Source organism: Mercenaria mercenaria, chromosome 18, assembly GCF_021730395.1.
Source record: "Mercenaria mercenaria strain notata chromosome 18, MADL_Memer_1, whole genome shotgun sequence".
Lineage (NCBI taxonomy): Eukaryota > Metazoa > Mollusca > Bivalvia > Venerida > Veneridae > Mercenaria > Mercenaria mercenaria.
In genome coordinates this window covers 26,532,978-26,548,250 of record NC_069378.1, presented here as the reverse complement: position 1 = coordinate 26,548,250, position 15,273 = coordinate 26,532,978, and the positions used below count along the sequence as shown (strand labels likewise).

Here is a 15,273-nt window from a genome sequence, read left to right as displayed (position 1 = left end):
CCAGGCATGTTACAGGTAAAAGTTTATCTGTACATGCTTCATTGATCGCTTGCTTTTTAAATTGATTGCTATTTATCAGACAGACAGACAGACAGATAGAATATTTTTATTGACGTAAACTGTACAGTTTTTTGTCATAAATACAATATGTACACAGACATCAAAATATTGTCATGTGATTTTATACAAATAACAAAAAGCGTAAGCATTTTTGAATGAAATAATTGAATTTACATGTAACATAGATTGTTATGGAGGATGAGTCTTATACATTTAACAACTATACGTGGAAGTATCATCTTGATACGTAGAGCTAAAAGTATACCACTATTTACAATAAAGATGTTCTCAGTATAAATGCATGATAAATGAATTTACACAAATTTTTAATAGTAACTTGTTAATCGCTATTGAGAAGTTCAATAAATTTCATTACATTTGGCCTTCTGTAATAATATGATTTTAAATATGTTTTTCTTATATTCTCATACAATGGGCACACTATGATAAAATGGTATTCGTCTTCTATATCTCTGTTCTGACAAAATATGCAGTAACGCAGATTTCTATCTGTTCTATTTCTAGAGTAACGACCTGTTTCAATTGCTAATTTATGCGAGGATAGTCTTAACCTAGCTAAAGCACCCCTGTATTTAAACGGTAATAAATCTAAATATTTTTCAAATAGAAAACTAGTTTTAAAATTTTTGTACATATCTAATGTTCCACATTCGTTCATAAAAGTATCTAATACACGTTCTTTAAAGGCTATGTGGAACTTATCTATGTCTACCAACGTTGGATTATTCCATACATAGGAAAAGCCAAAATTGTCTAAAAGACATTTCACCTGATAAGCCCAATTATTTCTATTAGTTTTACTAACAAGAAAACATTCATACAATTTGACTAATAAAATATTTGAAGATGAAACAATTTTACCCCAGTACTTTATTATTCGTACATATCTATTTATATATAACGGATAACGCCCTAGTTCTCCATATACACCTATATTGCTAGACGATGTTTTGACATTCAGTAAAGATTTGCAGAACTTAAGGTGAATACGTTCAATTTCTTTCGATTTTCCAAACCCCCATATTTCACAACCATAATTAAGAGTAGAACCAACAAAAGCATCAAATAACTGACATATAACACTGGGTTTTAAACGTAAACCTTTAATATTATTCATTAAAACATTTAAAGCTTTGAGCCCTTAACCAGCCAAGGTTTCTTGATTTAACACAAAAGTATCCTTTCTTTTAATTTTACAACAATTATGAATTTGAAACTACTATATCAATTTTACTCTTATGGGTCCAATAACCTTACTTAAAAACTCTCATGGTTTTAAAAGTAGTTTCTCAGTAAATCTTACAAAACGCATCTAAAACTCGTTACTTATGAGGGGTTTTATACATAAAAATATATGCTGTGATGTTATAGTTTGTACAATTAAGAGTTCATTGTCATTTGAAATCTATGCTGTAAATAGCAATTGTCATAATACTTTGTTTTGTTGGAAATCTAAAAACATTTGGCCAGTTTGCAAATAAATCAATCATCTTTAAACTTCAACAATTTTTTTTCATTATATACATATTTGCTTAGAACATAAGAAATGCAGAAAAAGTTCAAAAAATATTTTGTGTGTTTTTATTTATTTTAATATTATTAATATTTTTTGTGAACTGAGTAAATTATTTTTCTACAAATCATGTCATTTTGTATATCAATTTTGAGCAGTTTTTGATAACTTTCTTTTTAGTGAAATTACACATATTATTTTTGTTTTTAATTACTAGAATTTTTTTTTTTATATTATGATTTAAAAAAAAGGGATAGAATGAATGAAATTTTATTCATTTGATTAAAATGTAGTATAATAATTGTTGACAATCATATAGTTGATTTTTAAACCATTAGCTCCTTTATTACTGGTAGCTGGTTATACATTGGATTGGTAGATATCAGAGCCAATACACTGAGACCTGGGTATCATACAGAAAAATGATGTCCATACACTGTGACTGTACAATCATACATACATTGAAAAGGCTTGATGAAATGTTTATATTTTTAAAAAATTTTTTTTTTGATATAACGTCGCACCGACACATGATAGGTCATATAGCGACTTTCCAGCTTTTTAATGGTGGAGGAAGACCCCAGGTGCCCCTCCGTGCATTATTTCATCACGAGCGGTGATGAAATGTTTAAGAAATAGACTTTTCCTTAAATATATAATACATTCATGCATCCTTAAAGGTGTTTCAAGTAGCAGGAAAATGCATCTTTTCATGTGCCATATTAAAAATTTTTTGACATCGGGAGGGGTATATAACCCACCCAACGTTGCCCCCCCCCCCACCCCCAGCAAAAAAATCCTGGACACATTACATTATATCAACATTTTATCCATTACCCAAGTATTAAGTACAGCTGCAAGTCGATATATCGAACTAGCTTATCTCAAGATTCTATTCTCGAAGACACTTTCGAATCCCGTCCAGAAAACAGGTGCGCAAATATAATTTTACCTCGATGTTTGGTTATCTCGAAGTAAACTCCATCCCTTTGAATTCTAGTTACCTAGTTTCAGTCATAGACATTTTCTAGGAATGATAGTGCCACAACGAAAGAAAAAAGTAAATTTTGAAATTTGATTATTTCTACAAAACTGATACAAAATAAAATTACAGTTGAAATTGTATATCTCGAGTTCTCTTATATCAAAATTCTGGCTATCTCGAAGGCATATAAAGTAAAAAAACATCATTCTTAATCGAATTTCGGTTATGTCGACGTGAAAACGCTAGGTCTGCTGGAATTCAAGATATTGAGTTTCAACTATATTTATTGTATTTTTATATTGATAAACAGAAATTTGATAAGACATTGAGGCCAGTCAGAAATGTTTGTTTTTGATTACCTTAGATTACCTTTAATGAAATGGATATCAAATTCTATGCACTTGACAGGATGAACCAAGTTGTAAATGTATGTCAGAAGATGCATATCTGTATAAGATAATGTCTAAACTAATGAAATACCAAGTATATATGATTGTAGTGCTAATTATCAAACATGAATCGCAGATCTTACAGTTTGTGCATTTTTATGATTTTATATCAAATTGTATTGTTTCATACATTTGAAGCAATGTGGATTGATAAAAATTGATGTCATTGGTTAAATATCCCCTCGTACATAGATTGGGACGTCTTAAAAATTCAAATGATGAACAATCCATTTACCGGTTCCTTGAAGAGATTTTAGAAACAAAATAGGAAAGGTTTGGACATACTTCTCAGAGAAGGAATCTTCATGTCACTTAAATGTTGGATTTGAATACTACCACTATCTAACCAATACACTGTGTCTGTGAAGCATCTGCTACATCAACATAATAAAAATTAATACAATTGTGTAAAGCTTTGATAGTACGACATACTATTTTCTGGTGGAAAAATAAGTACAGTAGGCGGATTGTTGAGTCAGTCATAATTGTTTGTAAACAGAAAAGAGGATCAAATACCATTAATGTTTCAATTCTATAAAACGATATGGAAATGACTCGCTTGTAATAAATTTACAGCTAAACTAAGAATACCTATGGCATAACATTAATCATAATTTAGTTTTACCTCTTCAAAACATTTTTTATAAGATTACTGGTTGATATTTCATAAAACAAGCAAATATAATTCGTGTTTCTAAAGTTTAGACAGTATATAATATGGATATGAATCGTCTGCCATATATTAAAAACTTGTCAAGGGCTGAAAGCATCATTTAAGGTAAGTACAACTAAACACTTCTGCCTGTCCTCAACGACATATACAAAGCTTAGTATATTATTATTAATATGATAAGTACTGTTATATTGTATGACTATTGTACAAATGGTCCATTTTTAGATCCATTTTTAGATATTAAGTATTTTAATCGCTCCTAGATTACGAGTTTGGTATGCAATTTCGAAATATTACAGGGACATATCAATTAATCAACATTGCTAAGAATATGTATAAATAGTCTGGTTTATTTATTTTATGCAGTTCGACGATAAAACCGTCAATAATTAAGCACTAAGGATATTTTATGTTTATTTACTTCACTGTCTATGTTACGTATCAAGGATGTATTTTTACATTATTATGTAAGAGGGCCATATCTTAGACTTGCTATAGCCAAATATGTTATCCCCTTTATAAATAAAATTATTATTACTATTGTTATTATTATTATTATAACGACTGGATTAACCCACAAAGAACCGTAAACCAGAAGTCAAGAGGTATTTGATTCAGTATTATTGTTTTCATTTGCAATAACTTATCATGAAAATATATTATAGGGGCGTTTATGGACGTTTCGTTACGTTAGTGTTTGACAAACTGAACGGATTTCAAATGACAAAGTTGGAAAAAGCTGCAAGAATTTTTACAATGGACACAGAATCACGTAAGTCGTTGTTAAAATTCATAAAGTTGTTAACGAGTCAATTCTTTTCTATGAAATCATCTTAACACACAGGATAGGATTTTCTGATTTCCATCTTATAATAATACATATTTATAATGTTTCCACTTGATCAGCGCGAACATGCTGTTTATTTTGGAGGTGTTTTAAATTTTAAAAGAAATTTTGATTTACAGTAGGAGGTGACTCCTGTAATGAAGATCTTGGTATGATCGATGGGAGTATTAGAGATTTCCAAATATCTGCTTCATCGTGGCGCCCAAAACATTTACCATCCAACGCGAGACCATTCAGTTCAGGCTGGTGTGCTGGAGTATCTGACGAAAGACCTTGGATTTTGGTGACTTCTAATATACTTGTATCTGTATTCTTTGCTGATGTTCATATAGTTGAAATAGGCAGTTTTATTATCTATACAAGTTTTTAGTATTATGACTTGCATAAAAAGATGCGCATATGCATTAAAGCAGTATACAGTTATCTTTATAAATATTACAAATTTTCAATAATTTGGAGGCATTAGATTTATTCATAATATCGCCAAAGTCTTGATTAATACTTTTAATATCTGGAATTTGTAAATCCAGCAGTGTTCATTGTTAAATTCTTGCAGGTAACAAAATATCTTGCACGCTTCGTAACTTTAAGAGGACCACCAAAATCATTCAGCTGATCTACATTTTTATTTTGAAAACAAAAATGAATATCTAACAAGAAAAACGCAACATCTCCAACTCAGACGTGCACCTCCACCCCCCCCCCCCCCCGCCCCCCACACACACACGCACACGCACACGCGCACGCTCTCTCGTACACATGTAAAGTAAACACACGAGGACAATAAGAACACAATATTTGAACACAATTTGGTCACCGCCAAGTATCGGTCGGTGGATCGGTCAGTTAAAAAATAACATTTCTTGGGAGCATAAACCGTAATATGGTGCTACTAACCTCCACTCTTACCCCAGCTATGTTCGTGAGTCATAGGGCAGTGTAGATAATATTTATCTTCGCCAGGTGACTCCCTAACAAATGCAATGGCAACAGAAGCCATGTTATGTAAAACACATGTTATTGTACATTTTATATAAAAACCAATTCTTGAGAACCAAAAACGTATGTACAGTACTCATTGCCTTTACAGAAGGCAGAGCAAACAGGCAAACACCCTTAAAGGTACGACGAAACAGGCCAGACGACGGAAATCAAACTAGCTTAGTCTCGTTGGGTTTAAGTTCTCCCGTAGAATACCCCGCCTGCTCCGTCAAACGCAAAGATGAAAGCGCAGCGTCCAGCTGTAAAACTGTTGAACTGTCTCAAAACAGTCGGGTCATAGCCAATTTTGATAAAACGTTTTATAACTTTACTTAATATAACTGGAAAATTACAACGACCAAAACTGTTATGAAGTTATAAATTACCTTTTTAATATGAATCATCTTTCTTGTCATAAATTATGGTATGTATAATACTGTCATAATCTAAAAATGAAGCAGTAATACTGATGGTTCTATTTAACTGAACTTCTCGGGGATAAATAGTACCCACCATAACAAGTAAAGAATCGTTTATGAATAAATAAAAGTATGTTGATTGCACCTATTTCAGTTGAGGATGAAGCAGTAGGGTAATTATAAAGTTTAGTCAAACATTGCAGCAACAGTTTTACTTTATTGATAAACATCCATGAAGTTGAAAATGATATTTGTCTACTAGATTTTATCGTACTTCTTTTATATCATTCTAGGTGGATTTAATTGCAATTACTACGGTAGAAGGAGTGAGATTTTATAATTCAGTGTGGCCCTTTACAATGTATTATGGTACAGAAGTAGATAATTTACAAATGTACAACAAAACGGTAAGTTATATCAACTGTCATTAATTGCATTTGTTATCCCAAAGTACTTAATTTTGATTACCAAAAATTATCTTTTGAAAACTTTTATGACAACTGTCTCAAATAATTAACATTGAATTCCAAATATCGTAAATCTAAAAGACATAATAATACTTAAAATGGTCTTTGATCTAGAAAACGCTAATCGATCATCTATAAATTTACAAATATTTAAGCATGGACAGATGAAAGGTTTGTCAATTCAACGAAACATCTACGCATGTTTAAAGATTCCCAAAAGTACGCATGGTTAAGGTCGGTTGTTCAGATTTCTTTCCTTTCATCGGTTAGGTTGTTTTGCAACTGGAAACACGAAGTAAAGACAGTGGTCCGAGAGCTCACGGACTTTTATTGCAACAATTGAGGCCAAAAAAAGTTTATACATTTTTGGAAACAATATTTTAAATCCTCCATGAAAACCGATTTCTTGACTGTCAAAGCCCTGCCTATCTATATTTTGTTCACTTATGTTTGTGATAGGGGAGGTAAAAATATTAGGGGGTAGGGTAAAGTTTACGTCTACCAGTTTTTTGACTGATTAATTACAGTAAACATCTGATTGTCAGTAAATGTATATATGTCCAACAATGACAGCAATAAGAAATTTCATCAAAAAGGACTGAAGGGCAAACTGGATATTCAAGGTCAAATGTCAGATTTGTGTAAAAATCACAAAATTTGGCACATTTGAAATTTATTTTTATACTTAAAAAATAGTTTGTTATCATAAGTCACTCATCTTTATTTATGTAATGCGTATATATCATCCAAAATCAGAAATATAAATTTTATTGCAAAAAGTCAAGGTCAACCCTGATAATTGAAGGCCAAAGTTCATTTTCATGCAAAAATGTGAAAATTATTACCTTAACTTTTTCTAATCTGTTTAATATGTTTTCACATTATTAGTCACTAAAGTTAATTCCTTTTAATGTTTGTATGCCAGGCAATGTCAGCAGTGCAGATGTAACCCCCAAAATGCCAAGAGTAAAGCTTATATCAAGGGTCAAATGTCAAATTTTTGTGAAAAAAGGCATTAATAGCTTCCTGTTTGAAATATAACAGATATATTTTAATCATTATGAGTAACTGCTCGTGATTTATTTTAATGTATATATGTCTCACAATGTTAGTAATAAAGATATCGTCCAAAATCAGACAAGTTCAAATGTAATATGAAGGGTCAAAGGTCATTTTCAAGTAAAAGAATGAAAAAAAAAAATAGCTCTTAAACTTTTCTCTTTGTTAACAATATCTTGTCGATATTAGTCAATGATATCAGTTCATTTTAATATATAAATGTTAGGCGATGTCTGGTATGCACATATAATTTCAAAACATTCAAGTTCAACCATAATATGAAAGGTCAAAGTTCAAAAAGTGAGTAAAATGTTACAATAATATTACCTATTTGTAATAATTTTTATTGTTTAAAAGTATTTGTTATGTCATTTCAGTAACTGATCGTTATTCATTTTACTGTATATATGTCAGACGATGTCATGGAAGAGATAGTATGTCAAGGTCAAACCTAATATTAAAGGTCAGGGGTCTCAACCATATCGTCAAAGGACTGCAGAAAGGAAAAGCAGCAGCACTAGACACAGAGGCAGAGCCGCTTGTGCCCGATGAATGGATTCCGAGACAATTTGCTCCAAAGATCAGATTGATGGTGCCAGGAGTAGAAAAAAGGGAAAACAACATCAGGCTCACCAACAATCTCTTACGCTAGAAATGATCAATGACCGCTATCCAGCACACTCTTGGATCCAAGCAGATGCAGATGGATCAGTAGAAAAAGCAGTTCAGAATGCTGGGAGTCGTGCCTACATCAAATTTCCAGAACAAAATATAGATAGGCATGGCTTTGACACTAGTTGCGGCAGTGAACTGCACCGGTTCTGCAGGTCGCTGGCATCTCCCCATAGCTTGGTCTCATATGGGATGTCTGTGGGCCAAACTTTCTGGCGTACTTCTTCCAGATAGAAACCGCTCTGCAGGATGTGAAATGGTATTTGTTCCTCTGATCCGCACTGGCATTTTGGTGTCTTTGCAACACCCCGTTTCTTCGTATGTTTCCTCAGGCTACAGTGTCCAGTGCGGAGGATAGTTATTTGGCCGTCTCTGATTAGCTTGTGCAGACTGTCATTTTTGGGCAGGTAGCCTCCATCACTTATGTTCTTCTAGTCTGACGCAAATCTATTCTTCAGCAGAATCTGAGATTCTCTGTATGAAGATGGAGGTTTGGGATTGTATTTATTGGTTGCTTCCTTTGCAAAGTTCGTCCGCAGCTTCATTTTCGGCTATGCCCACATTTCCAGCAGCTGTCTCGTTAAGATGTCTGATGGACCTGCTTAGAGAGCCTGAAGAGCTCACTTGGAGTCTGTTAGGAAAACAATATTTTGTCCCTTTTCTCCCTTTTCTCCTTGCTCATACAGTTGGGGTGTGGCCGAAATGGGGGCTTGCGTCTCTGCTCTAAAGCTGAAGAATCCCTTGCCGACTGGATGAGAGAGTGTGAGAGAATTTGATGTAGGTACCACTCCCAGCATTCTGAACTGCTTTTTCCACTGATCTATCGGTATATGCTTGGATCCAAGAGTATGCTGGATTGCGGGACCGTCATTGATCATTTCTAGCGTAAAAGATTGTTGGTGAGACTGATGTTGTTTTCCTTTTTCTGCTACTCCTGGCACCTCCAATCTGATCTTTGGAGCACATTGTCTAGGAACCCATTCATCGGGCACAAGCGGCTGGATGTCTTTTTCATTTCTTTTATTGGAGTTGTTTACATTGCTCAAAGACTTATCCTCAGGCCTGAATTTTGAGCGTTGTCCAGTTTATCTTTATTGGTTATGGAAGCAGTTACCCATGAGGTGGATGCGTACTCTTCTATGGGCCGTTCGGTGCCTGTGTAGACTTGCCGTAGGATCTTTTCATTTGCTCCCCAACTTGTTCAAGCCATTTTTTCATAATGGCATGTTTCTTGAAGACCCTTTCCGTTGACCTTTAATGTCAGGTTTTACACTGACTAAAATTTCATAATTAAGGAAGAATGTTATCACCTGTTATATATACTTTAAAATGAATAATGATCAGTTACTAGTGTTGACAAAAATACCCTAAAACAATAAAGAAAAATCATTGCAGAAGTGCTGTTTTTCTGAATTTCACACAAATTTGACCTTTGACCTTTGATAAAAAGGACTGGCTTTGACGTATTAGGACAAAACCTACATTGCTGACCTTGCTTGACATGTATACATTAAAATAAATTTCTAACAGTGAATTATAACAAAAAGGTATTTTATAACAAGTTAATGAGTAAGTATGCTACATTTTGATCTTTTACACAAAAATGACCCCTGACCTTTAATACCAGGTTTGACCTTGACTTATTTTCTCTTCCATGACATCGTCTGACATATATAAAGTAAAATGATATGACTATACACATATACAACGATCAGTTACTGAAATGACAAAAATACATTTAAACAATAAAAAATATTACAAATAGGTGATATTATTGCAACATTTTATTCACTTTTTGACCTTTGACCTTTCATATTATGGTTGAACTTGAATGTTTTGAAATTATATGTGCATACCAGACATCGCCTAACATTTATATATTAAAATGAACAGATATCATTGACTAGATCGACAGGATATTGTCAACAAAGAGAAAAGTTAAAGAGCTATATTTTCATTCTTTTACTTGAAAATGACCTTTGACCCTTCATATTACATTTGAACTTGTCTGACTTTAGACGATATCTTTATTACTGACATTGTGAGACATATATACATTAAAATAAACCACGAGCAATTACTTGTAATGATTAAAACATATCTGTTATATTTCAAACAGGAAGCTATTCGTGCAATTTTTCACGCAAATTTGACCTTTGACCTTTGATAATAGCTTTACTCTTGGCTGTTTTGGGGTTACATCTGCACTGCTGACTTTGCCTGACATACAAACATTAAAACGAATTAACTTTAGTGATTAGAAAAAGTTAAGGTAATAATTTTCACATTTTTGCATGAAAATGAAGTTTGACCTTCAGTTATTAGGGTTGACCTTGACTATGCAATAAAATTTGCATTTCTGATTTTGGCTGATATATACACATTACATAAATAAAGATGAGTGAATTATGATAAACTATTTTTTTAAGAATAAAAATAAATTTCAAATGTGCCAAATTTTGTGATTTTAACATAAATCTGACCTTTGACCTTGAATATACAGTTTGCCCTTCAGTCCTTTTTGATGAATTTCTTATTGCTGTCATTGTTTGACAATTATACATTGACTGACAATAAGATAGTTACTGTAATTAAACAGTGAAGCAACTTGTAGACGTAAACTTTACCCTACCCCCTAATATTTTTACAAGTGAGTTTTACTTCCCCTATCACAAACATAAGTGAACAAAATATAGATAGGCACGGCTTTGACACTTAAGAAATGGGTTTTCATGGAGGATGTGAAATACTGTTTCCAAAAAAGTGTAAACTTCTTTTGGCCTCAATTGTTGCAATAAAAGTCCGTGAGCTCTCGGACCACAGGAAGAGTTTATCAATGCAGTTTTTATTAATTTACAAGTTTTAAAGTGTTTTCATTATGTACATATAAAAAAGTTATTACTGGTTGATTTTCATGTTACAAGAAAAACACACGATACAATATTTGCAAGTTTAGTTGTGATGATATTAACTACAATAGTTTAGCTTGATCTTTCATTTCAGGCTTTCAGACCGGGTAGTAAAATGTTTACCTTTATGCTGCCAACACCATTAAAAGCTAGGTATATAAAACTTGAGGTTCAAAAACGTTTGGCAGTTGACAAAACTTGTCTTAGATTTGAATTACGAGGTTGTAAATTTTCAGGTGAGTCATATTGATGTATTTAAAATTTAATATTAGATAATCCAAATTGCATTCAAAACAACATGTTGTTTCGCAAGATAAACTGGACCAAGTTGTAAAACTGCTTGATTTATTGAAGTTATTACCGAAAAGTAACTGACTCTAGCTAAAACATATACAGTATTTTTAATAAAAAAGAATCGTCATAACAGAACAGTTAATTGAAAAATAATATTATAACATTATTTTCTTCAAACGTTTCTGCACACTTCTTTTTGTTGCAGGTATACCCTCTCTAAATTGTCATAATGCATCTGAAATGTTCGGATTGACATCAGGAATAGCAACCCGGCAAGAGACTGTCTCTTACAATATTAGCAGCAAGGAGGACTGTAACAGTAATTGCCTTCTAAGTGATAACTGTAGTGTCACTACATACCGGAACGAAGGAGACTGTGTACAATACAGACCTAGTCCGCTTGAAAACTGGCTAGATGATAGCGGTAGTAGCGGTAGCTGGTCGGCCAAGCTTTGTGCGACAGGTATACATTGATTGTAGTGTAATTATGAGAAAAGATTAAACCATCTAGTACAGTGTATATATTATAATCTGACTAAAGCTCATTTAGTCCACATTATTCGTCGATTTGGTATGTTTGGTTACGTTAAAACTTCATGATTGCTTGGTTATACATCTGATTTTGGAACCTGTTTCGAAAAGAAACGTTTCCATTTTCGTAAGAGCTCAAAAATAGCCAATAAAATACTGGGGATTTGAGACTGGTTGGCAAACCATGACATCTTTTTATATGAGAAAACAAGAGAGAAAGCTTATAACATTTATGCATATTGTATCGACTTGCAGTGTATCTAAATACATAAAATGGCATACACTTTTCCGGATGAACCATTAATGTACATGTATAAGTAATATGGATTCGTCTGAATGTGTCTTGCTAATGATAATAGCAATTTCATTTCGCCCGAAACCAAAGTACTACAATGTATTTTGTAGTCGCTTTTTTTTTTTTTTTTTTTTTTTTTGCAAGTGGAATACGTGGAATATAAGCAGTTTTCTCTGGAAACTATCCCACCGAATTTAACTGTTAATTATTTTGTAGGGCTAAAAGCTACTGTGTTAGCCTTATGTTGAATCTTAAAGCTAGCATGGATGACCTTTATACATATGCATGCATTTTTATTTTATTTTTTTAAAAGGTTCTGTGTCGTAATTGTTTAAACTTTCAGATATAAAACTTGAGCATAATATATATTTAAATATAGCTCCTGCTGAGTTGTTTCCAAGCTTCCGCGACCAAAGTGGCACCGTTTTGACTAATGTAGAAGTGATCAAAAAGGATGCATTAATAACAACTGTTGGATATCCATTTTCATTTGAAAGTGGACAGCGTTATAAATGGATAGTGAAATACGCTGAAACATATTACATCAAAATGATTTTCACCAACGTATCCTTGAGTTTTGAGGTATTCATATTTGAAATAATTTGAATTGAAACACTTTTAAAGCAAACTATGTATTTACTATCTTTATACAAGGTGTTTTAATCGAATAATATCTTTTTTTTAAATTTTATTAATAATGTTATCTGAATTGAAATATTGCAAATCTAATTTGATGTTAAAAAACCGGCACAAGTATTTTTTGGCGATGAATATATGTAATTGCCTATAAAGCATTTGACCCGATTTCACTACAAAAGGCTAACTAAATGAGTAATGAAACAAATTATAATAAATAAAACTACCATAATACAAAGCATTTTCTTGCTACACTGAAATAGACTTAATAGGCGTAGTAATACTACGTCTCTTATATCTGCATTATTTTCTTAAATAATAATGATATTCAAGTAGGATTTTTGTGCATTTTTCATCTTCAGACGCCAGACACTCACTCATCGTGCGACAAGCTATTCATAAGCAAGGATATCAGGGCCGATACTGCTGGGAAAGTCATTGACAATAATTTCAACAATAGAAAATTTGTCGTTGAAACCGGCGAATCTTTGTTATTTCTAACTTTTGTCTCATGTTTGTCTGAAAAGGTTATAATATCTACAGGATTTCGTGCAATAATAACTAAGGGAGGTAATTAAATCAAAGTTTGGATATTTTGTTTACTTTATGTCATATTAAGAAGCAGTTTAGTATAGCGTTTGTAAGTATTCTTAAAAATGTTAATACTATTTAAGATTTCTTGTCAAATACCATGCAACGTTGGCTCAGGCCTATGATGAAAAAGGTAAGTATATTAGAGAACTAGGTCTAAATTAAGATTTAGAATAATACTAGCTGAATGATAGATTGATAGACGGATTGATTAATTGATTTATTACTAATATTATCACCATGTTAAATGAAATAAAAGAAAAGAATGTAGTAGTGAGTTCTTAACATATAATATCTTGAACTATATCGCTCAAATCATTATAAATCTAATTAAATATTTATTTTGGACTTACACAATTGCAAATAAGCTAACTTATATGTAAAATTTTGATCTTTAAGAAATTCCTGCCAGCCTTTCGATTGATTCGGTAATGCCATGGAGTGAGGGGAGAAATGAAATTTGCAACAGAGCGGAAATGATGTTGACCTCCATGTCAGTCTTGAACTTTCCATTTAGAAATGAGGAACGGTGGAATATCCAAGCAGGAGAGCATCATAATCTACAAATAGAAGTCCTGTATTTCTACATTTTATGTGCAAATGGTACGATTTTCAAAGAGCATGCTTCTGGTTGTACTGTGTTACATAACACATTTAAGAAAAATGATTATATATAACTTAAGCTTATTATTCAGAAAGTTAAATGATATCCATTTTACAAAGAGAAATACAGGTTTTATACACTATTTTAACATGTTGTTCAGTTGTAACAATGCATATGACATACCTGGCAGTATTAAGGTGTAATATGGCCTAATACGTGAGTGATGATAAATCAAATATTAAAATGCAAAGTAGATGCTAGCTAGATCTGTAATAGTTGTATACGCTATGTTAATGCGCATGTTCAACATGAACCTTAATTTAATTAACTTTCCAATTTTATTACCCTATCAGACTTAACACAGTACACAAAACTACCATGCACGTCTTCAGATCCCTGTAAATTATGAATATAAACACATAAAAAGCAAGAGTGTTGTAACGCAAAGTTATCATATAGTACCTATTTCCCATAGACACCTCTGTACTCTGATTATTTTTTTTTTTAAATTCTCTCTGTTATGATGGGTTGCTGATTCCCTAAAGAACACATTTTGTTTATCATCGTTAATAATTATCAATTTGAAAACTTACATGAGGTGTGTTGCTTCCAACTACGCAGTGGCAGTTATAGTGCATTCTAAGATTTGCTGCCTTTCTTTTTATACAGTTTACATCTGGTGTTAATACATTAATGTCAATTTCTTATGACTTGCGATTGGTATTAAAGTAAGGAAATTTAGTTAGTTTTCATGGTAAAATATCTAATAGTATGATAATGTCAACATTCAAACAATTTGAGCCGCACCATGTGAAAACCAGCATAGTGCCTTTGCCACCAGCATGGTTCCAGACCTGCCTGCGCATCTGCGCAGTCTAGTCAGGATCCATGTTGTTCGCATTCAAAGCCTATTGCAAGTAGAGAAATCGTTAGCGAACAGTCTGGATCCATGTTGGTCGCAAATGCACTATGTTGGTTTTCTCATGGCGTGGCTCATTTGCTTTTTAGATCCTGGTGAATTACGCTCGACCTTCACCATAGTTGACTTTCCTGACAAGAAGATGTTTTGTAACACCAATATGCCACCTCGGAAATTTTACTCGAAAACTTCAGATGTAACTATAATCTTTCAAAAGCATGAGGACACTAAAGTGGCAATGATACGGAGAGAAGGGTTTCGTCTTCGGTATAAGAAAATAAACCATTCATTCGGAGATATCACAGACCTTGCAGAGTCAACGTCGATTTTAAGAGGTACTAGTATATG

At 32.7% G+C, this 15,273-nt stretch overlaps 1 protein-coding gene across 1 annotated transcript in view; it reads left to right on the top strand.

Moving 5' to 3' along the window:
• LOC123538057 (uncharacterized) overlaps window positions 1-15,273 on the top strand; it is a 28,594-nt gene that overhangs the window by 8,174 nt on the left and 5,147 nt on the right. The window contains exons 8-16 of the mRNA XM_053529746.1: window positions 4,367-4,473; window positions 4,668-4,831; window positions 6,242-6,355; window positions 11,150-11,291; window positions 11,555-11,812; window positions 12,555-12,757; window positions 13,174-13,381; window positions 13,802-14,005; window positions 15,015-15,260. Coding sequence (XP_053385721.1) covers window positions 4,367-4,473; window positions 4,668-4,831; window positions 6,242-6,355; window positions 11,150-11,291; window positions 11,555-11,812; window positions 12,555-12,757; window positions 13,174-13,381; window positions 13,802-14,005; window positions 15,015-15,260 — 1,646 coding nt within the window. The remainder of the gene's footprint in view (window positions 1-4,366; window positions 4,474-4,667; window positions 4,832-6,241; window positions 6,356-11,149; window positions 11,292-11,554; window positions 11,813-12,554; window positions 12,758-13,173; window positions 13,382-13,801; window positions 14,006-15,014; window positions 15,261-15,273) is intronic.